This window comes from Salvelinus alpinus, chromosome 2 (genome assembly GCF_045679555.1).
Source record: "Salvelinus alpinus chromosome 2, SLU_Salpinus.1, whole genome shotgun sequence".
NCBI classification, from domain to species: domain Eukaryota; kingdom Metazoa; phylum Chordata; class Actinopteri; order Salmoniformes; family Salmonidae; genus Salvelinus; species Salvelinus alpinus.
Window position 1 is genome coordinate 121,584,075 of NC_092087.1, and position 24,013 is coordinate 121,608,087.

The 24,013-nt window shown below is 44.6% G+C and overlaps 2 protein-coding genes across 6 annotated transcripts in view; both read right to left on the reverse strand.

Annotated features, from left to right (window-relative positions):
* Positions 1 to 378, reverse strand: part of LOC139568536 (myosin-9-like) — a 28,282-nt gene extending 27,904 nt beyond the window's left edge. The window contains exon 1 of the mRNA XM_071390434.1: positions 240 to 378. The gene's annotated coding sequence lies outside the window, so the exon portion shown is untranslated. The remainder of the gene's footprint in view (positions 1 to 239) is intronic.
* Positions 379 to 4,784: 4,406 nt separating this feature from the next.
* LOC139568530 (patatin-like phospholipase domain-containing protein 6) overlaps positions 4,785 to 24,013 on the reverse strand; it is a 33,155-nt gene continuing 13,926 nt past the window's right edge. For 2 of the 5 annotated variants that reach the window (XM_071390423.1, XM_071390424.1), the window contains exons 17-35: positions 23,291 to 23,422; positions 22,900 to 23,023; positions 22,470 to 22,659; positions 22,182 to 22,331; positions 21,879 to 21,942; positions 21,616 to 21,784; positions 21,146 to 21,328; positions 20,422 to 20,540; positions 19,902 to 20,058; positions 19,534 to 19,650; positions 19,230 to 19,299; positions 15,014 to 15,130; positions 12,733 to 12,849; positions 10,651 to 10,799; positions 10,414 to 10,566; positions 9,998 to 10,117; positions 9,692 to 9,794; positions 7,973 to 8,139; positions 4,785 to 7,892 (exon numbers count right to left, since the gene is read on the reverse strand). In XM_071390423.1, the coding sequence (XP_071246524.1) occupies positions 7,815 to 7,892; positions 7,973 to 8,139; positions 9,692 to 9,794; positions 9,998 to 10,117; positions 10,414 to 10,566; positions 10,651 to 10,799; positions 12,733 to 12,849; positions 15,014 to 15,130; positions 19,230 to 19,299; positions 19,534 to 19,650; positions 19,902 to 20,058; positions 20,422 to 20,540; positions 21,146 to 21,328; positions 21,616 to 21,784; positions 21,879 to 21,942; positions 22,182 to 22,331; positions 22,470 to 22,659; positions 22,900 to 23,023; positions 23,291 to 23,422 (2,479 nt within the window). In that variant the 3' untranslated portion in view covers positions 4,785 to 7,814. The remainder of the gene's footprint in view (positions 7,893 to 7,972; positions 8,140 to 9,691; positions 9,795 to 9,997; positions 10,118 to 10,413; positions 10,567 to 10,650; positions 10,800 to 12,732; positions 12,850 to 15,013; positions 15,131 to 19,229; positions 19,300 to 19,533; positions 19,651 to 19,901; positions 20,059 to 20,421; positions 20,541 to 21,145; positions 21,329 to 21,615; positions 21,785 to 21,878; positions 21,943 to 22,181; positions 22,332 to 22,469; positions 22,660 to 22,899; positions 23,024 to 23,290; positions 23,423 to 24,013) is intronic. The other 3 variants (XM_071390425.1, XM_071390426.1, XM_071390427.1) reach the window with 3 other exon arrangements.

The following is a 24,013-nucleotide window of genomic DNA, read 5'->3' on the forward strand; positions in this document are numbered from 1 at the left end:
TTGACGTCGAGTAGTACGGTTGCTGCCTGACGCCTCACCTTTCGATCTATATTCGCAATAAAACGCCAAAGCGCACATGAACACAGAACTAACAAAAATAACATAGTTGTCTGTCGTCGCTAGTAAAGCTTCCCGCAACACACTTCGAAGTAAGCACTAACATATTCCAAGTAGATCTCATTCCACGAGGATTACAGAGGGATCGACAGATACGTAACCTTGATAAAATAAAAACTTACCTTCTTGCTCGGTTGTCGGCACTACGTGGTGAATTCGGTTGCTCTATCGGTTTCCGTGTTTGCAAAGGCAACTCCTTCCACGCGACAGCAAACTCCAAAAACCCTACTGCAGATGATTTCCTTCTCAATTATCTCCCTTTCTGTTGTCTCTGCGCCGGGCGTGGCTGACATAGGGTGGACATATCGAAACTATGATCCGCCCACTTTATCATTCACAGGTGAGAAGGGTCTGACTGCGACCCGCGTCCTCAACAAGACTAGGTAAGAAACGCCCAGGGAAACCCCGCCCCCTCTTGTATTGGCTCTTGGCTACTTACATGTGAGTCATTTAGCAGATGCTCTAATCCAGAGTGATTTACATGAGCAATTAGGGTTAAGTGCCTTGCTCAAGTGCACATCGATAGATTTTTCACCTAGTCAGGGATTCGAACCATCGACCTTTTGGTTACTGGCCCAACATTCTTAACTGCTAGGTTACCTGCTGCCCTTGTAGCACCTGTTACTTCCTTAGCATTTTAGCTAAGCCTAACCCTTTTCCTAACCATAACCTCATTCTCCTATCCCGCTTAGTTCTCCAACCTGACACATTAATTATCTTAACCTGCTATGTTAATTATCCTAACCTGCTACATTAGTTCTCCTAACCTGCCACGTTAATTATCCTAACCTGCTACGTTAGTTCTCCTAACCTGCCAAGTTAATTATCCTAACATGCTACATTAGTTCTCCTAACCTGTCACGTTAATTATCCTAACCTGATACTTTAGTTCTCCTAACCTGCTACTTTAGTTCTAACCTCCTTTAATAATTATCCTAACCTGCTAGAACAAGGAAGTAGCCAGGAGCCAATAGAAGAGGCGACAGGGCTTCCCGGGGCGGTTGAGAGGATGCGGGTCGCAGTCAGACCATATTGTAGATAGGTATTTGCGTTGCCCCCTCCATGTATCAACCAACATCATAATAATGTGGTAGGAGAAATAGGGTGGGATTTGGAAGGATGATCATGTATATCGATGCTGTTGTTTTGGTGAATTATCACTTTTGTCAATTCCAAAGAATAAACTACCAATACTTTAGCACCATATCTAGAACTTATATTCAGCGGCAGACCTCACCCAGGCCAATAAATATTGCTATTAACAGATCTGTTTGTTACTTAACCATAATGGATGGTAAGGCTTGGGAAGGAGAGAAGAAGTGGTGTTGTGACAGAAGGTGAGCATCTGATCTGAGAGAGGAGAGGATGTGTGGAGAAATGCAGGAGTCTTGTCTGTACCTGCCCTTCCTGTGATTTTCTGCCCGAGGTCACAGAAGGCTTGGGGGCTGGAGGGGGGACAGGTGGGAGAGACAGAAGTTTTGAGACCTTTAGCTGTTGGGAAGAGGGGTGTAGAAAGGTATGATCTGTAGCCACCCCGAACATGGCCAAGGTGGGTTGGTGTCACGAAAGATGCTACAACAGCATCATTAGTGTATTTCTTCATCAATGTGATTGAAAACCTCACCATGCAGGGTACACCTTTGCTTATTTTGACCATGTATTAAAAACTAGGTAAACATTTGCGTGCATTTGTCACACCCTGGCCAAGAGGTGCTGTGACAACTCAATTCAGTACAATAGTCACTTTACCACTACCTACATGTACAAATTACCTCGATTAACCTGTACCCCCGCACATTGACTCACTACCCCCTGTCTATAGCCTCTTATTTCAGTGTTACTTTTATTTTTATTTCCTTAGTAACTATTTTCTTAACTCTTTCTTGAACTGCATTGGTGGTTAAGGGCTTGTAAGTAAGCATTTCACAGTAACTTCTACACCTGTTGTATTTGGCACGTCACACAACTCAAATTTGATCTACACACCCTAGGTTTACACCAAGTGCATAGGGGCCACTGAATTAGTAACACAGACCACACCAGTTGTTTTAGAATGGACTTGAGTGGAAGTACATAGAATAAAAGTCTGAGACAGGTCACAGTTTATTTCTCACTCCCAATTAGCTTCCCTAAACCAAGTTAACTCTACCCAGAGAGGAAGAGACAAAGAGGGTTTAAACTCCCGTCAAACTTGGTCCACAATAAGCAGACCACCTGCCTTCCCGCTTTTTGGACAACTCCCATTGTTAGCCCAGAGACAAGACCATCTTGTCATATATACAGTATCTCTGCTCTACTTTAGCACAACAAAATGAAGGGAGGAAATAACACAAAACAATCAAAACAAACAAAAACAGGTTTCTGTGCAGGGAATGCATTTAATCTTTAACTCAGATCATCATTCCTCAAATCATACTTCTCTTTGCAAAACCAAGGCTTCAAAGGCACTCTGCCACAACCTTCACTAACCGTCGCTTCCCCCTATGTAGCCACACCTCAAACAAACTGAACAAGCGTTATGAAGAGACAGGGGAAAACCAGCCAATCACATGTTTCAACGAATCAGTTAACAAAGACTCAATTAGAAGCATGTGGGCCAGTGCATGCACAGTAATAATAGGGCATTCGTCACACCATGAGAGAAGAACAAACGTCAAAGGCTGTGTTTACACAGGCAGCCTAATTCTATTTTTTCCACTAAATTGGTATTTTGACCAATCACATCAGCTTGTTTCACATCAGATATTTTCCGATCAGATTGGTCAAAAGACTAATTAGTGAGAAAAAAAATCAGAATTGGGCTGCCTGTGTAAACACAGGCAATGACAGACAGCCAGCTAAGATGATATGTGCCTCACAAACCGATCTGGTTAAAAAGCACACAAAAAAGATTCAGCAGATAAAAGTATGAAAACTATCCCCAAGCATGATTCACTAATCCCCAAACAAACATGTACCAATCTGTTTCAACCATTCAGAAGGAGATACTGTCTATCTTCCACGTTCTCAGTTCCCCAATGTAGGTGTTTTTGTGACTTCTCTACCTAATATAGTCAAAGAGGGCCAGAGAACAAGTGAGAAAGGGAGCAGTAGGGAGGTGTGGTTCATTGTGTTTGTTCTGTGGTGTCAAGTTACTTTTACAACCCTGTTATTACCCCATCCCCCTCTCCTTCAATCAGCCTGGCATCAAAGATGAACAGATAGGCTACAGAGTGCAGGTGTGTTGCAACAGTTGACACTAAAGTGAAAGAGAGCTGGAGAAGGGTAGAGGGTAGTGCGAATGGCCCAGTACATCACCGGGGCCAAGCTTCCTGCCATCCAGGATCTCTATACCAGGTGGTGTCAGAGGAAGGCCCCAAAAATTGCCAAAGACTCCAGCCCCCCTAGTCATAGACGGTTCTCTCTGCTACCGCACGGCAAGCGGTACCGGAGCACCAAGTCTAGGTCCAAGAGGCTTCTAAACAGCTTCTACCCCCAAGTCATAAGACTCCTGAACTTCTAGTCAAATGGCTACCTAGACTATTTGCATTTCCCCCTCACCCCCTCTTTACACCCCTGCTACTCTCTGTTGTCATCTATGCATAGTCACTTTAATAACTCTACCTACATGTACATACTACCTCAACTAACCGGTGCACCCGCAAATTGACTCTGTATCGGTACCCCCCCCTGAATATAGTCTCGCTATTGTTATTTTACTGCTGCTCTTTAATTACTTGTTACTTTTATTTCTTAGGTTACTTGGTTAGGGGCTCATAAGTAAGCATTTCACTGTAAGGTCTACACCTGTTGTATTCGGTGCATGTGACTAATACAATTTGATTTGAAAGAGTCACCAGCCACCACTGACACATGAACATATGGTATATACTTATTAATTACATATGGTATCTGCAGTCACAGGTAGAAGCAATTTTGTTCAACTGCAGGGGAGTGCTATTATGCAGTTAGATCACCTGAGATTAACACCAGCCATCTTGATAAAACCAACCAGATTTACAGGTTAAATGTAAGGAGGAATTTGTCTGTCATACAGTAGTTCACTTCACAGTATTATTTGTGTGTGTGTGATCTCTCTCTCTGGAGGCTTTCATTGTATTGTTATGTGTAGTCCTACTGCACTAATACCTCTACATGGGATGTTAAAGCCAAAAACATGAACAGTCCCATGACACTTTCTAACCTGACAGGATGTTACATCATACCATGCACTGTGGTCGTACAAAATTGACTAACAGGATATTAAGAGTGAAGTCACACACACACACACACACACACACATTATATCACTTTCACAAGCATCCAAAGACTTATTGGAAGGAATGGTCATGTCCAGTCATGTAATGTGGTTGAGTAATTTCACTGAGGGGGAACTGCAGATGCTGCACCCAGGGATGTGGAGCTGAGGCTGGGGTGGAGTGAGAGGGTGCATGGATTATTTGGAAGCCGCTTCTGGACGTGTTTCTGCACATCCACCTCTGCTGTGTAGAGAGAGGGAGGTGTGGCACTGGCAAACTATGATGATTCAGTAGAGTAGTGTTGGGGTTCTCATCACGTTGAATGAACAGGGCTCCCTCCTGTGGACAACTTCAGAAACTACAGGTACAGTAAAAGTAAAGTTACAGGAGAAATCCTCTCCTCTACCTGTTATAAAATAAAAACAAATGTTTGTATTATAATTTAGATTTATTATTCAGTATGCATTTTAACATTTCTTTAAATTGAAATGACATCCCATACCATCCTGTCTCCATAGGGCATCTTAAGGAAGATGCAAATAAAACAAATCTCCTTTCCAACCAAGGAATTATTCTTTATATTCATCAGTGCAAAATAGCGAAACCCAAGCTAATAAGAAAGGACAGTACATTTCATTATTCATGTCTGTAATTAGAATTCTCTATTAGGATTTTTTTCTCCTTTTTTGTTCAGTGATAAAAAAAGGCTATTTAAAAAAAAAGCCAGTGGTAAAACAAAACAAATAAATTAAATTGGCAAAAAAAAACATTCAGTGCACATTTGAATGGATTTAGGAAGGACACCTCTCAGGCGAAAAGAGTCCAAGTTTTGCAGCAGAAAAACATTGACATAGAAATGATTTATTATATACATATTTCTGAGTATTAACAGGTGTAAAATATGTATCATGTATATATAGTTATTACTAAGATTAGACTAAATTATTCTGTGACCATTTGAGGGCAGGGGTGTCAAACTCAATCCATGGACGGCCTAGTTTCTGCAGGTTTTTGGTTTTTCCTTTCAATTAAGACCTAGACAACCAAGTGAAGGGAGTTCTTTACTAATTAGTGACCTTAATTCATCAAGTAAAAGGAAGGAGTGAAAACCCACAGACACTTGGCCCTCCGTGGATTGAGTTTGACACTTGTTGGTTAGGGAGTACACAGGACCCATGCAAGCATTAGGCAAGTAGGGAGAGGAGGGGGTTTTCTATACTAAAAGGTCCATTGGCAAAGTCTCCCCTCCATCGTTTTTAAATGGTTAAATTCAGGTTAAAAAGGCATTGTTATCCTCTGCTTGGAACAAGCAGAATACAGTAGTAGCAAGCATGGTGGAAACCATTGACACACACCTCTCCTCTACACATTTTCATCTCCCTACTTCAACATCCAATAATGTACACCGAACAAAAATATAAAATGCAACATGTAAAGTGTTGGTCCCATGTTTCATGAGCTGAAACAAAATATCCCAGACATTCTTAATATGCACAAAAAGCTTCTCAAATTTTGTGCAAAAATTGGTTTAAAATCTCTTAGTGAGCATTTCTCCTTTGCCAAGACAATCCATCCACCTGATAGGTGTGACATATCAAGAAGCTGATTAAAAAGCAGGATCATTACACAGGTGCACCTTGTGCTGGGGACAATAAAAGGCCACTAAAATGTGCAGTTTTATTACAAAACACAATGCCACAGATGTCTCATGTTTTGAGGGAGTGTGCAATTGGCATGCTGACTGCAGGAATGTCCACCAGAGCTGTTGCCAGATAATTTAAATGTTCATTTCTGTACCATAAGCCACCTCCAACGTTGTGTTTGAGAATTTGGCAGTACGTCCAACCGGCCTCACAACTGCAGACCACGCCAGTCAAGGACCTGAACACCCGGCTTCTTCACCTGCGGGACCGTCTGAGACCAGACACCCTACCCTGACAGCTGGTGAAACTAAGGAGTATTTCTGTTTGTAATAAAGCCCTTTTGTGGGGAAGAACTTATTCTGATTGGCTGGTCCTGGCCCCCCAGTGGGTGGACCCTATGCCCTCCCAGGCCCACCCAAGGCTGCTCCCCTGCCCAGTCATGTGAAATCCATAGATTAGGGCCTAATGAATTTTAAATTGGCAGATTTCCTTATATGAACTCAGTAAAACTGTTTAAATTGTTGCATGTTGTGTTTATATTTTTGTTCAGTATACATCCGTCTTTCTACCGTTTGTGCGCAGCAGCGGTTTTGCACCTCTTTCATTATCAGCCTTTAATACTACTACTAGTAAATACATCGTAATGACACACACACCTCTCTCCAACTTCCATCCACTTAATACCCATCTGTGTCTTAACAGAGAACAGTGTACCATCAATGAGAACCTCTCCTGATTATGGACAGACAGGACATGCAGACAGACAGACTGAATAGAGCCAAAGCATTGGAGCTGAAAGCTTAAAGAGACTAGGTGTTTAACTTCAACCAAGTACTAATGTGTTCCCTGTGGTATGAGGGACACCCTTTAGTCACCCCAATAAAAGTATTTCAGCTTTGGCAGGAGTGGAGTGGTGGGAGGGAAACAGAGTGGTGGGGTCCCAGTTGAGTCCATCTTCAGATTGGAGAGGATCCATTCATGGTCCAAGTCACACTGGGCACCAGTGGTCCAAGGGCTTACGGGTTAAGGGTCAGGGGTTATTTATTTTATTTATTTTTTATTTTACCGTTATTTTACCAGGTAAGTTGACTGAGAACACGTTCTCATTTGCAGCAACGACCTGGGGAATAGTTACAGGGGAGAGGAGGGGGATGAATGAGCCAATTGTAAACTGGGGATTATTAGGTGACCATGATTGTTTGAGGGCCAGATTGGGAATTTAGCCAGGACACCGGGGTTAACACCCCTACTCTTACGATAAGTGCCATGGGATCTTTAATGACCTCAGAGAGTCAGGACACCCGTTTAACGTCCCATCCGAAAGACGGCACCCTACACAGGGCAGTGTCCCCAATCACTGCCCTGGGGCATTGGGATATTATTTTTAGACCAGAGGAAAGAGTGCCTCCTACTGGCCCTCCAACACCACTTCCAGCAGCATCTGGTCTCCCATCCAGGGACTGACCAGGACCAACCCTGCTTAGCTTCAGAAGCAAGCCAGCAGTGGTATGCAGGGTGGTATGCTGCTCCAACACTGTTCCTGGAGAGCTCTCCTGTAGGTTTTCAACCCTTGATGTAACTATCCTGATTTATTTGATAAACCAGCTAATTATTAGAATCAAGCGTAGTAGATTAGGGTTGGGAAAAATAAGTATTTAAGCTACAGTAGCTGCAGAAAGTGCCCGACATCCAACTCTCATCCTCCACCTCCTCTTAGTTTTTGGACCCAGAGCCTGACTCTTATCTCTCCTTTCCTCCCTTCCTCATAGTTCTTAGACCCAAAGTCTGTCTCTTTCTCATTTTTCCTCTCCTCCTGTCAGCAGTCGGAGAGCTCGGAGTAGGTGTTGGAGTCACCTTCTGTTTTCCTCCGCTGGCGGACTGACTTCTCCTCATCCTAGAGGAACAAAACACAGACAGTCACTACTAACAGTAGGGTGTGTGAGTGAGAGTCTATGATGTCTGTGTTACACATACCGCCTGGAAGACTCCGTTCTGGCCCCACTCTCCGGGGGAGAGGTCATCGAGTTCCTGTTCCCCCTCTTCCTCCTCCTCCTCCTCTTCCTCCTCCTCCTCCTCCTCTTCTCTCACCGTGTCCATCCCATCCTCCTCATACTCCGTCAGGCAGTCCGACTCGTCCCCCGCTGTGGGACACACAGACACAGTTATGCACTATGAAAGAGACCAAGCAAGCAACAAGACTGAAGATTGCCATGTGATGCACTACATGACCAAAAGTATGTGGACACCTGCTTGTCAAAGATCTCATTCAAAAATCATGGCATTAATATGGAGTTGTGCCCCCTCCCCTTTTTGCTGCTATAACAGCCTCCACTCTTCTGGGTAGGCTTTCCACTAGATGTTGGAACATTGCTGTGGGGATTTGCTTCCATTCAGCCACAAGAACATTAGTGAGGTCGTGCACTGATGTTGGGCGATTAGGCCTGGCTTGCAGTCGGCATTCCAATTCATCCCAAAGGTGTTCGATGGGGTTGAGGTCAGGGCTCTGTGCAGGCCAGTCAAGTTATTCCACACTGATCTCAACAAATCATTTCTGTATGGACCTCACTTTGTGCACGGGGGCTTTGTCATGCATAAACAGGAAAGGGTCTTCCCCAGACTGTTGCCCCAAAGTTGGAAGCGCAGAATCGTCTAGAATGTCATTGTATGCTGTAGCATTAAGATTTCCCTTCTCTGGAACTAAAAAAGGGGGCTAAAACAGCCCCAGACCATTATTCCTCCTCAACCAAACTTTACAGTTGACACTATGCATTTGGGCAGGTAGCAATAAATGGTGAAGCGTGATTCATCACTCCAGAGAACGCCTTTCCACCACTCCAGCCAACGTCTGGCATTGCGCATGGTGATCTTAGGCTTGTGTGCGGCTGCTTGGCCATGGAAACCCATTTCATGAAGCTCCCAACGAACAGTTCTTGTGCTGACGTTGCTTCCGGAGGCAGTTTAGAACTTGTCGTGAGTGTTGCAACTGAGGACAGACATTTTTACGCGCTTCAGCCCTCGACGGTCCCGTTCTGTGAGCTTGTGTGGCCTACCACCTCGCAGCTGAGCCGTTGTTGCGCTTAGATGTTTCCAGTTTACAATACAGTTGACCGGGGCAGATCTAGCATGAACTGACTTGTTGGAAAGGCTGACCTATGACGGTGCCACGTTGAAAGTCACTGAGCTCTTCAGTAAGGACATTCTACTGCCAATGTTGGTCTGGAGATATTATACACCTGTCAGCAACGGGTCTGGCTGAAATAGCCGAATCCACTAATTTGAAGAGGTGTCCACATACTTTTGTATATATAGTGTCTCTCTCCATGTATATTCTATCTTAAAGGAGCTACAATTTAAGTAAAGATACATTCAATATATTTTTAAAGGTGACCAGGGCCCGTATTCACCATCTCAGAGTAGGAGTGCTGATCTAGGATCTTTCCATAGAAATCTTATTCATTATGATCTGAAAGGCAAACCTGATTCTAGATCAGCAGTCCTACTCTGACAGGCTTCATGGACACTGGCTCTGGAGCGGTGATTATTATTTTATTGCAGGACACTTGGAAGAGTCAGGACACGGTAAAGAGGGAAACAGAGAGGAAGGGGAAATGCTCAAACCCTTATCGACGTTGGCAGTAGAGTTACTGCTCGACCAGACTTCGGTACATTTTCCACTTTATAATAGCCTCTTACCCTCAGCAGCATCAGCGTCGGGATCGACGTAGGTCTGGACCGGCTCAATCCTGGACACGATCTCAGCCAGGTCAGTGAAGTCTGACCCTGTACACGTACAGGACTGGAATACAAACAAGATAATGTCATTATGTTAACGAGAATGTTAGAATTTGTGTAAAATGTAATAACGAACACAGCTTAAAACAAGAGAATGTCATGGGAATTTTATAATAACGTTAGGTAAATATTATGTTAGGAGAATGTCATAATGTAAAGATGGTGAATGTAAGGTTTGTGACGTGTGTGTGTGTGTGTGTGACTCACGTCCGTCTTGGTCTTGCTGTCGTTGTAGTCTGCCGAGCGGTGGTCCTTGAGCATGTTGTCGATGATGTCACCACGGGCCCAGCCGGTGAAGAGCAGCTTGCCGTGCTGGTAGCCCACATCCTGACAGAGAGGACAGGTTAGCCTGGGGTAACAGACCATGTGGTACAGTAACAAGCTACTGTAGCAATAGAGTCTGGTGGAGACCTAGCTACAAATATGGTCTTTTACCGTGTGATTTGTTAGCTATGAACAGGAGACTGTATTTTACCAAACTTAATGTTAGCTGTTATCTAACATTTTATTTTCTCTAACAACCACATAAAAAAAGTGGTCATGAATGTAAATACATTTTGAACATATCCCAGAGCCTGCATAAGGAGACGAGACAGGTGTTGAGAAGGAATTGTGGAACTCACGTAGATCTCATCAAACTTGCCGAAGTCCATTGTCTTGAAGCGGTCGATGGGTGGTCTGATATACTCGCAGTAGGCACTCTTCTTAACCACTTCCAGCTGACGTACACACGACACATAGGCCAGCCTGGACTGGATCTCTGCCATGTCTGGAACCTGGGTGGGTATAGACGATAGGGTGTGAGAATGTGTGCGTGTGCTCGTGTCGGTGTGTGGGGTCATCTGCGTTGATCATCATACCTTCACTTTCTCTGCCCAGGGGTTGATCCGTTTCCACAGCAACCACCAGCCCGACAAGCTGTCGCCGTAGTTACAGAGGTCCGTCTCGTCCTGGCTACCTACGTCGATGGCGATGACAGTCTTGGCGCCCATGTTCCTCGCGATGTCCGCTGTGGGACGTCACGTTGTGACACACACACACACACACACACGAGCCGGCAGCAGGGACGATAAGGAAAACCCAGTCTGGGGTTATTGTGGTTATCTCCTAATAGGAACATTGTCCTTCATATAGTTTAATACATATTCAAACTCACTCCAACAGAAACAGACATCCCAATTGGCTGGATTATCACCAACTGGAAAATCACAACAAACTTCATTTCATTTCCAGTTTTATACAATGCATCTACTCATATCGCCCTACTACACCTCAACATTTTTTTTGATGGTCCCAATGTTTGGGTGAATTCTTATCTCCACTTTTTGTTCCCTCCTGTATTGTTGATAATGCAGCCTTGGTGTGTGTGTTTATGGTGCGAGTCCCAGAGAGGGTTTGAGACCAACTACCCTGTGAAGGGTGCAGGTCTCACCAGTCCACTCCACAGTGTTGACCCAATGTGTTCAAGGAACTGGCAGGCAGCCTAGCGGTTTAGTGTTTGTCTAGTAACCCAAAGGTCGCCAGTTCGAATCCCCAAGCCAGAGAAAAATCAGTCAATGTGTCCTTGAGCAAGGCACTTAACCCTAATTTCTCCTGTAAGTTGCTCTGGATAACAACGTCTTCTAAATGACAAAAAATGTAAAAAATGAACCAAGCCTAAATTTGGAAGAGTTTAAACATATATCATTAGCGTTAGTTCTATGGGTACTAGCTATCTAAAGCCATCATAAACACTAGATGGTTACTATGGCATTGCGCCTCTTCTGCCTATTAGAATGTGAGACTAGTCATTGCTTTAGCCCGATAGACACTGGGTCCAACTCTGTGGGTGTGTTCACCCAAATCATCAAATAATCCCACGTATCGTAGACCTCGAAGCCACCCAACCATGTGGCACAAACCACAAGGAGATTCCACATCTAAATGAACCTAAATCACCCAAAATAGAGAAGGATGATGTTCAACTTCCTCAGGTTTGTGAAACATGGTTTTGTGTTTCATTCTTTTTCTTCTGCACGCTACAATGCTGACTTCCAAGAGGAGATAACAGTAGCATAGTAGAAGAGATAGACATTTGAGTAGCATGCAGATTATATATTTTTTTTTCCAGTTGGATTGCAAGAGGCAGTCAATACATCCATTTGGTAGAACTCCCAAATTGGTAACATCCTATTGAATACCAGTTTGTTGAGGGGCATGATACTGCGTTTCGTATTCAAACTGGAAGGGAATGTACTGTCAGAGCCGACTGGTGTCTAGTAAGTCACTGATTTAGAAGCATGGGCTATTGTTTTGTTTTATGGAATTGAGAAAGCTAACTGTATATCGTTTTTAAAGTTGCCTAAAATCACAACTCTATCAACACTCCAATAATTTGAGGAATACGGTATATGTCCCGCCCCTTTAGATGTTCTCAGCCAGTAAGACACCAGGAAGCCTGACTGACAGACACATAGCATTCTGAAACTCTGTTGATTTAGTGCCGATTTAAAAAGCTTGTGGATACTGGACAATGGGATACTTTGTACCGCCAGTGTCCACCATCACTAACACACTTGACGCTCTGTGTTGTATTTTCTCCCATCTGATAGGAAAGATTGATCCTGAGCTGAAAGCATGTTACAGACCAATTTCAAATACACTACGGGGTTCATTTACATATTTGTTTTCCCCTCAGTCAATTGCCTATATGGCTATATTTTGAAAAGATTGTTGGCAAATTAAATTTGAACATTTTGACAATGGAAAGGATTTGAACGCTCATTCCCACTGCTCAGATGGTAGAAAATGCAACTGAATTCTGTCAAACTGTCATCTCCACCATTGTCAATGACAGCCCCTACCCATGGATGATCTCTCAATACCCCCCAACTAAAATAACTCTGATGTCCTACTACCCCTTCTCTCCGCCCTCTTTCCTGTTCTCCTCCCCATCTACTTGCCTGGCAGGTTGTTGATGTAGCCCCCGTCCATAAGCAAGTTGCCATCTTTGGGGTCGCAGAGGGGCGGCAGGTACCCTGAGAGGGTCATGCTCGCCCTCACATAGCGCCACAGTGACCCTGTGAGCCACACCCAGGGGGAGGGAGGGGATAACATCTCAATAACGTTGGCGTAACTTCTCAGGTTAGTCATGCGTTTTGGCAGCAGACCACGGCCCCAAACCAAAGGGATGCAATCCCAATTGGTTAACCCAGAGGTGGGTAACCGCCAAGGGGTTAGATGTGAATGTGGTGCTGCCCAACCTCTCAAATTGCTTCTGCATCCCCTGAACCACCTTACCATGCACAGAGACCTGAGTGTGTGTCAGGTCTAGGCACAGGGTACAGGGGTAAGGGTTCAGCCACAGAGTATCAAGGGTTGGTTCGATCTCCAGACTCTGTCCCCAACCACAACCTTATGCTCCTTGTGAGTTAACCCTTGTGAAAGGTTATCGAGCCAAAGTGAAGCTTTTGCTTTTAGAACCATTTATAAAAAGTAGTGTGTTTACAGCACTTGGTGAAAACATACAAAAAGGGGGAAGAAACCTGTATTTTTGGTGATTTTAGTTAAGAGGAACCTTTTTAAACCTAGCCTTCAGTTCCCTGACTCCCCAACTAGACACAAAGAGCACTGGAGGTTGGTAGTCTGGTCACAGCATATGGAGATCTCTCAGACACTAGCGAACATGTTAGGGGCAACCAGCCAGCCCTGCCCAAAGCTGTGGTCCTGTAATACCACTCCGGACCAGCAGAGGGCAGGGGGAGGCTGGGCGCTGCATGGATTGGAAGGAGAAGGAGCACCAGAGGAAGAGCAGGATGCCGCTGTGTGTGGAGTTTGAAGGGGACATACGAGACTGAAGAATTTCAGTGTGGAATCATTGAACTGAACTAGTTCTGGACTTAGAAGTACTAACAAAACGCACAGTCACCATTCTCACCCCACTTTTAATTTGAGGCTTCAATCAAGCCTTTCACTGACAAGAGTGATGGAACTGTATGTTCGGCTATGGGCATTGGTAGGATCCAGAACACTTTTGGCATCTCGCTAGAAAAAGCTAAAGGGAAACAGGTAGCATCAGCAACACTGTCATCAATATATATGTAAAGAGTAAATATATAGATGCGTACAGTACACGGACACATGCACATACATGGACAGGGGAAGGTGTAGCTGCTGGGGGGGTGCAAATGGTTGACAGAAGCCATTCATAAGCACTGCTCGGTATGACGACATGGGATCAAGCGATGGACGAACGGACAGACAAATGGACACAGAAAAAACAACCACAGACCACAATAAAAATAAAACACATGAAATAGCCTATATGGTGATCTTCTCTGACCTCAACACAAAACCTTTATTTCCCGACACCATAGGATCAGCTTCAAACCCTGAAGAGAACGCTACATGTTGTGTTCCTATAGCTAGGTCGATACGCAAAAAGCTATAACCTATGGACCTACACTGACAAACGAGTGACTGAGACCCAAGCTTTAGAAAGTGGAAAACGACAAGCAGTAAGCTGCGTGGAAAGGCCTTAGGGAAAAGCCTGTGTGCCATGCTCAGGAAAAATCAGGCAAGTGAGTGTACACTTGGTGTGTAGTATACCAGCCAAGTGCAGGAGAACTTGGGAGATGAAGTGGAGCAGCATGGAGAACCAAAAACAGGGAGGGGGCGGGGCACCAAAAGCAGGACCATCATGCACCTCTCTGTCTGACCCATGGATATGTACCTGCATGAGCAAAGCCTCACTGCCAATCCGGAGGCATGGGGAGGGGCTTATTGACACTGGGGGGCGGGACAAAGCCAATTCGTAACTGACGTGTGTATGAGTGTGAACTATTGAAGCCAAATTGAATAGAGAAGTATTGGTGTTAAGAATGGGTGGTTCTGGGTGTAGGGGAGCGAAACATTGCATCCCCTCCACTCACATACCAAAATATACACTGTATTATTAGCCTAACTTTCCTTCCAAACCATGGGTTCCCAATGTCCGACTGGTCAGGTGGGGTTAAGGTGAGACGGAACGTGAGGGGGAGGGAGTGGTTGATTGTCGGTGTTTCAAGGAGCTTAAGGTAGAAGTTGCCCCTAACCCCAGATCTGGGATCAATTGACATAACCCCAATCCTAACATTAACCATCAGGTGGGTGAAAATAATATGACCCTGTATCAGTGGTCAGGAGCAACTTCTACAACTCCTTTTGGGGTTGAGACGGGTCGGGGTTTGAACTTTGAACTCTGACCTGGGACATTGTTAACATAGCAACCATCCACAAGCAGGTGGCCATCCTTGGGGTCGCAGAGGGGAGGTAAATAGGGGGTGTAGGAGGCACTCGCTCTAACATAGCGCCACAGCGAGCCTGTCAGAATGGAAGATGGAGAAGGGACATCAAACATGGACAAATAGCCCCACGTCACACACAGACAGAGAGAGAGGCAGAGCCAGAGAGAGAGAAAGAGAGACAAGGAGTGAGACAAAGGAGAGAGGAGAGATTAGGGTTCCAAATTGTCAGAAACGTTCCCAAAGTTCCCGTATTTGTTGGGGAAATCCCAGTTGATTCTGGGAATTCTGGGAGACCTTTGGAAAGTTTCTGTAATTTTGTAAAACCTAGGAGCAAGACAGAGCTAAAGATGGCCAGATATATAGAGAGAGTGAGGGTCAGAAAAGAGCAGGAGACAAAAAGGGCAAAACATGTCCAGAGCTCTCGACGTATACAATCTAAAAACGTAAAACGACCTGAAATTGTATCTGACGTATACAGTATAAAACCCTCAGTGAACATGGCCAGGTAACATAACGCAATGTTTCTAGAAGTAAATAACCAGAGGCCAGTTCTAGAAGTAAATAACCAGAGGCCAGTTCTAGAAGTAAATAACCAGAGAGGCCAGTTTTAGAAGTAAATAACCAGAGAGGCCAGTTCTAGAAGTAAATAACCAGAGAGGCCAGTTCTAGAAGTAAATAACCAGAGAGGCCAGTTCTAGAAGTAAATAACCAGAGAGGCCAGTTCTAGAAGTAAATAACCAGAGAGGCCAGTTCTAGAAGTAAATAACCAGAGAGGCCAGTTCTAGAAGTAAATAACCAGAGAGGCCAGTTCTAGAAGTAAATAACCAGAGAGGCCAGTTCTAGAAGTAAATAACCAGAGAGGCCAGTTCTAGAAGTAAATAACCAGAGAGGCCAGTTCTAGAAGTAAATAACCAGAGAGGCCAGTTCTAGAAGTAAATAACCAGAGAGGCCAGTTCTAGAAGTAAATAACCAGAGAGGCCAGTTCTAGAAGTAAATAACCAGAGAGGCCAGTTCTAGAAGTAAATAACCAGAGAGGCCAGTTCTAGAAGTAAATAACCAGAGAGGCCAGTTCTAGAAGTAAAACAGATAGCACAGACAGGATTGTAGATGACAATGACATTTTTTCAATACAGATAGAAAAGAACTAAATAGCGTCACAGCATTAATATTACACTGAATTTCAAACTAATAGTTCAAATGGTGTCATCCATTTACTCTCCTAAACCACTCAAAAGGAGCCATGAACACCGTAACCATGTATTAGTTCAGAAACCTCATTGGAAAATGGAGACCTACATACACTGAGTGCGCACAAGACATTAAGAACACCTGCTCTTTCCAGGACATAGACTGACCAGGTGACAGCTATGATCCCTTATTGATGTCACTTGTTAAATCCACTTCAATCAGTGAAGATGAAGGGAAGGAGACAAGTTAGAGAAGGATTTTTAAGCCTTGAGACAGTTGAGACATGGATTGTGTATGTGTGCCAACGGGCAAGACAAAAAAAAATATGTAAGTGCCTTTGAACGGGGTATGGTAGTAGGTGCCAGGCGCACCGGTTTGTGTCAAGAACTGCAACGCTGCTGGGTTTCACGCTCAACAGTTTCCCATGAGTATCACGAATTGTCCACCACTCAAAGGACATTCAGCCAACTTGACACAACTAAGGTAAGCAATGGAGTCAACCTGGGCCAACGTCCCTGCGGAACGCTTTCAACACTTGTCGAGTCCATGACTCGACAAATTGAGGCTGTTCTAAAGGCAAAAGGTGTTCCTAATGTTTTGTACACTCAGTGTATTTCTACTCTATCCCAGGCTATCAACAGCCACAGTCGTCCTGTTTGGTGTTTTGTTTAGAGCGTAAGAGCGTATTAGCTTGGTTAGATAGATAGCAGCCGTCAACAAATAAGACAATTACTACAAAATGCACCAACATTCTCAGAGAAAGGGATCGAGAGAGCGAGAGAGAGGGAGGAGACCAGTGAAAGAGAGAAGTAAGAGTTAGAAAAAGATCAAAAAGGAAGATCCATCTACAAGCCAGGGAGAGTTAGCTAGCACACACACAACGCAGGATCTATAAAACTTGATGGCTATGACCATACTCTAAAAGCCACCATCTTGAAATTAAGCTACAGGTCTTGCGACTAGCGTAACATAAAAAAATAAAAAAAGACTAAATGATGCAACATTTACACAATGTCGAAGAGACTACCATTCATTGGTTGGCTTATGGAAACATGGGGTGTTGCATAAACCAAATAGTGCCACCACGAACAAATAAAGTCCTTGCGTTACGAATGAGCTAACGGTGTAACTTCCTATGTTGGAAAACCCTGAGGTTGGTGTTAAAAAAACGGCCCACTTACTCGGAGCTTCAGACATTGCGCTCTGGCTATGTGTGGTGTAGGCTATGGTTGAAGTTCTCTAGGTACAGATCTAGGATCAGCTTCCCCTCCCCCAATACTAAACTTAACCATTATTGGGGGAAATACATAACTGACCCAAGATCAGGGTCTAGGGGCAACTTCACTCTATTCCTGTGTGTAAGCCTCCAGTAATGGAAATTTGAGCTGTATGAAAGCACATTGGGAGAAACTATGGGAAGCGAGGGAGGGATGGACGGAGAGGCGTTAGGGTGCGGAGGGGTAAAGCAAATGAAGAGTGTTCTGGATCCTACTTGTTGACGCGGACAAGGGTGGAAGGTTCAACGACTAGCACACTACATCTATAGTACACTAGCCTGGCCCCAGATCTGTTTGTGCCATCTTCCCAACAATGACCATAGAAGATGGTAAGATGGCAAAACAGATCTGGGACCAGGCTAATAGTAAGCCTATACAGCAGATGGTGAAAGTGTCCCCATATGAGCAAATGAACATTAGGGAAGTCACTGTGGCATGGTTTGTTTGGTGTTGTTTTAAAGACATGTTTTAAACATAAAACAGATGTGAGAAAGGTAGGAGGAATAACCTGAGAAAGAGAGTAATAGAGATGAGTAGTGGGAGTGTACTAGGCTGCGTCAACAGGAAGTGACATCACACTAGGGAGGAGGAAGGTGGTCGGTAAAGAGAGAGAGTGTCGTAAAGCTTTGCTCTCGCCGTTAGTAAACATGCCAAGTGCAGACAGGCATCGAAGATATAACTGGAGGACCCCACAACCTTATGACACCCCAAATCCAGAATCAAGTAGGACTCAATTGCTACATTTGCCTATTTGGCCTAAAATCAGTACATAAATAACATAGATTACTTTCTTTAAATGCCTTTGCTCTTACAAACCAGTGGACATTACCGGTGATAACGAATGCATGCAACATGTACTAACACTGGATTTGGGGGGGTAGGTTTCCTTCCACAAGCCAAAAGGTGTGGCCTATGACCCCAAGAGGTCAGCAGGGGTCGTACCCCCAGCCTCTAGGACTATTCTAGCTACAGTTAGTGGCAGTGCATTTCTCACTCAGTCAGTCATCACACACATAAACAATCCATATATTAAGTGTCAGTCAGTCAGTCAATGGAGGAACATATTAAACAAGCGGGGAAAAGAGGATTTTGCTCTAGCATACCAGCTGTATGACCTCCCTATTAGTATTATACAGCTGAAACGCATGCAGAATTTATCTAAAACGCCAAATTATAACAACACCTAGCTATCTTAAGATGAATGCACTAACTGTAAGTCGCTCTGGATAAGAGCGTCTGCTAAATGACTAAAATAAAAACAAATGTAAATGTGCAATTAAGGGCTGGGATTTTAGTCGCATAACCCATACTCTGATTCAGTAAAATCAGGGCGTTCTAATCTAAATTATCTAGTTATCATCAAACGCCGAATGACATTAGGAATGAATGATCATGACAATCCCACGTTAGTTCTCGGTCATATTGGACCGTACCAGCGTGAGTGGATTGAGTTAAATAGTGTTACATATGGAGTATATATCTAAATGAAATACATATCTAACTTGTGTGTGTGTGTGTGTGTGTGTGTGTGTGTGTGTGACTGCTTGAGAGTTATCCTAACAGCTATCCAATTTTTACTCAAAATCCCGCAGAACTAGGACAATTACTTCTATAGTGCGGTCAAGACAACTTCAAAATCTAGTCGTCCATTTCTAAACAGCGATAGAGCAGAGAGAGGGAGGGGCCAGCGGTTAGCTGCCTGTCACTCACCGTCTTGGTGCACACGCATGGCGGACGCCGTGATGTCAGTAGTCACGTTGAAGTAGGGCAACCACAGGTCCTGATGGTTACATAGACCACACATTCCATATGAATTGGAATAAGGAACGTTCAGAAGGACATATATTATGTAGAACAAATATGCCTCTCTAAAATGTGGAGTAGGTATCAACGTCAGCTCTATTCAAGACATTTCTATCTGAAACTGTTCACAAGGTTTGCCTACTGAACGTGGCCCAGTTTCCTTCACAGACAGACATCTCTAGTAGCACTGACAGACAATGTGACCTCTCACCTCAGCCTGCTTGTCCTGGAACACTTTGGAGATGCTGGTGTTGAAGGCGGCGCCGGTGAACATTGAGGTGATGGGATAGGTCAGGTCAAGAATGGTTTTGAATACGGAGTTCATCGCCTGTAGGGAGGGAGGGAAGGAGGTTAATAATGAGCGTGTCTGAAATCAACATTTCAGTCAGAACCGCACAGAATCACCTTGCGTCCCACATGACCACTCATTATGTGATCAACACGAGTGATTCTGTGTCTCGCCATGCTCAAACTGATTCCCTCTAATACACTACATGTCACCTGACAAAGGAATGTGCCAAATGGTCAGATATAGGAACAAGAGAAGTGCATGATGGTATAGCGGAGGGAGGATCAGACCTTGGACCACTCTCGGGCTCTCTGCTTGGTGCGCACCGCACTCCTCTCCTCGGCGTACAGCGCCCCGATGAACGACCCGATGGACGTCCCGCCCACGATATCGATGGGAATCCCTGCCTCCTCCATGGCCTTGATCACTCCCACGTGGGAGCAGCCTCTGCAAGAGTGACAGAGACAACAACCACCAATCAGAGAGAGTAGGAAATTCACTGTTTGAGGACTGCATTTCTTCCACTTCTTTCATTCATTTGAAAAGATCTGAAAGAACTTGACTAATTCGAGACTACAGATACCCTGAAGGACATTCATGTTACAAGAAATCTTGATAATAATCAACAGAAGACAGGACTTCTCATGCAAAGAGCTGTGGTCCCATGACTGTCATTGAAAACATGCATTTGATGATGTCGATAGTGTGGAGTAAAGCATGTACTACTTGATCATCTACAAAAGAGAGTCTAGCACAAAAGAGAGTCTAGCACAAAAGAGAGGTGTTCCTATCAAAACTAAGTCCACTGACCTGGCACCTCCTCCTCCCAGCACCAGAGCGATGCTGTTCCCAGTCAGTACCCGGGCCAGCCGAGAGAAATCACTGTGTCTGTCCGCTGTCTTCTCAAACACCTTCTCATACACCTCCCTCTGCCCGCCCGCCCGCGCACACACACACACACACACACACACACAAAAACACACGTCGATTTCAGATGATAATCTGAGCAATTTGTAGGCTTCCATGCGCTTGAAACGAGAGCTTGTCCAACAATTCAGACTTGGTTAGCGACAGTTGCTATCCACCAAAGCGCTGTAAGTGGTTGGTAAACTTGTCAATGGATCATTTCCCCAAAACGACCTGGGCTGGGTTTCCCAAAGCTTTTGTTGCTAAAGCACTATGTTATTTCTCATGAAAACCAAAACTCATGTTACTCGTAGAACTGCAAAGTGCTTCATTTTGAGCCGTCACTCCGTGCAAGATAAAACAAATGTTTTGATTGGATGAAGAAGACATGCTCAACAGGCTATTAAAGTATATATAAAACAGACTAGCCTCCTCTCTTACCACATCGTCAGAGCTCTCTTTACAACTGTCCTCATCCTCCATTTAATGGAGGAACACAATCAGATGTGGGCAAAGGTCGGTGTGTAATGAATGAATAAACGAAAAAAAGAAAAAAAAACGAAAGTTAGAAAGAGAGAAAGTAAAAAAAGAAACAAAGAAGTCATGGCATCTCCCCAGGGAGTCGCACCAGTTTTGAGGGGCTGCGTCGTGAGAAGACCCGGCGGGGGCAGCGGAGGTGGAGGTGTCCAGAGCACCAGCTCCTCATGTTGAGCCACTCTACGGTCCTGGAGGGCCCCGAGCCGTCCTCTTTATGGAGCAGCACCAGCTGTTTCAGGGCCCTCACCGCGGTGTTCTCCAACATCTGCTCTAACTAGAGAGAGAGAGAGAGAGAGAGAGGCATGGTTAGATACAGTACTGAGGATAAGATGCAGTCATAACTAGACTGCTTTAAAAAAAAATATCTCTACAAATAAGCTGAAATATGAGGTTCATGTATAATTTCACAAGGAAAGTTTTAAATTGAACAAATAAATGTAACTAGGCAGCTTGTAAGTAGAGTAGCTTCATAGGTCAACCAATCCTCCAAACACTAGCAACCCATCTTCCAATTGAGCCCCATCCAAATCAACCTCCAGCTCTTCACCCCGTCCCTCCTACCTGTCCCAGCGCAGGTTCCTGTTCACCCAGGCCCACGATGAGGATGCAGTCAGCCTGTCTGATGCAGCGCTGGGTCCAGGGGGTCATACTGCTGTCTGTCTGGTACAGGACTATCCTGTTGATGTCCTCCTGCTGGGCCAGCCAGCCAGACAGACGGTACTCATGGATACTGTTACGAGGGGAGAACGAGAGTGAAGAACGAGAGTGAAGAACAACCAACTGATATGGATACTGCAGAGGAAGAAGAGAGGATAAAAACGGACCTATCCAGAGCGGAGGCCCCCAGTCGCTCTCTGATGATGTCACTGGTCAGCAGCAGGGTAGGTCCTACACATCAAGGACAAATGTTTAATATTCCCGAGAGAACAATTTATGTATATAAAATTGAATATCACGGTCACTCAATGTAACAATTTAGTTAAGGAACAGAATAGAACAACTTTATTGTCCACAGAATCTACTCACATTAGGCAGATGTAATCACTATTGACTAATATGAAACAAGACGTTCAAGTCATAGTAAGGTTTGATTGACAGTTGCTATGCTAGTCTCTAGAGGTGTGTACCTATGGCGCTGAGGGCGTGGCTGAGCTCCAGGTTGAAGGCGTTGATTGGCACCTCGTCACAGATGGGCAGTACGGCCACAGTGGACAGGTTACTGGCCGGGTTGGTGACGTCAGGGCTGGACGCTACGCTGGACAGGCCGAGGGCAGAACCTGGAGAAGTACGGGGTGAGAGAGAGAGAGTGTAATACATGGCTTTATCTAGAGGACAAAGAGGGCAAGTGTGTGTATGCATACTAAACATGCCTGTGTACTTGTGGGTGTGTCTCACACACACACACACACTCTCACCTGAGAATGGTCCGCGGGCCTGTTGCAGGTTCCCCAGGATCTTCTGTCCCAGCAGGTGGATCAACCTGGTGACCACCTGTGGGTACCTCCTCTTGATGTTGTTGAGCGTTCCCTCTGGTAGCTTGACCAGCTCTGTGTCTCTGACCGCGTGGACCGTGGTGGCTCTGGGCTGTCGGGTCAGAGCCTCAACCTGGGGAAAACAGGAGGAGATAGTAAGAGCTCCAAAATCATGGGATTTAAAAAGGTATAGTGTCCCCAATGATCTAATACAACCCAAATATACACTATACACACACACAGGTCTAATATAAATAAAATAGGTTGACTTTATTCTGAATATTAGCTTTATAAACTAATATAGCAACGACATATTCTGCCTTTACAGAACGACCAGAACGATGACAGCTGTAGAAATGGGCCAAAGTCTCACCACTCCTATGAGGTCTCCTCGGCCGTACTCTCCTACCAGCTCCTTCTTCCCGTTAGCTTTACGTATAACAGAACGTAGACGTCCGTTCAGAACTATGTAGGTGCAGTCCGACTGGTCATCCTGCCTGGAGATAGGACGAGAGGAGGTGGAGAACAGTCACTTCGGTTTTAAAAAAAAAATAAAAAAAAATTGTTGTTTGGTTTCAGGACAGTGTACATTTGAGCGTGTCTGTGCAAGGCTAGAGTTTGAAACGTGTCAAAGAAAAATACCTTCAGATAGGTGATATTGTCAGTCAGAAAAATGTGCCTGCTTGTAATAAGAACAAACACACTAATACAGATTTTCTGGTCAAATTAAAAATACTGTCATGACAGAAGATTTGTCCAGATACCTATAGAGGGCTCTGCCGGCCTCCACAGCCATCCAGTCTATGGCGAAGTCCATCTGTCTGACGAAGGGGGACATGCGGATGGCTACGGTGTGGGCTGCACTCAGAACCACACTGGGCTGTTCTCTCATGATCCTAAAGACAGGGGGCAGCACAGAGCACACCAGATCAGGAAAAACACACAGACAGTATCTCAGGGGTGAGGCAGTCACTATGCTTAAATATCACAGGAACTGATAAACAAAGCGAGGGTTAGGAGAAGTGTATGCCACTTTCGAACCACTTCAGTCTTTTCTACCATGACCAGATAGATAGTAATAACCAGCATCTTATCAACAGTGAGACAGTTCTGACATAGAACAAGAAATGCATGTTTGGAACTGAAGCCAACCTACTTGTAACAGATGGTTTAATAGTCAACAGTCAGTGACTACTGGTATATTTAAATTTCATGTAATCATTCAACAACCTGCATTCCTCTACTTCTAAACCCGAGTTAGGCTTAAACTGAATGTTCCAGCTTAATGCCCAGACTGTGAACTATACCCCTTTCACACAGAAGGGTTTAGCCCAGGGGTAGGCAACCCTGTTCCTGGAGTGCCACGGGTACAGCAGGATGTTGCTCTAACTAGGCACCACACCTGACCAACTGAGCTAATTGAGCAGTTCAGCGCCTAAATTCAGCACAGCTGGTCTTCCAGGTCGGTTAAATCAAAAACAGGAAGT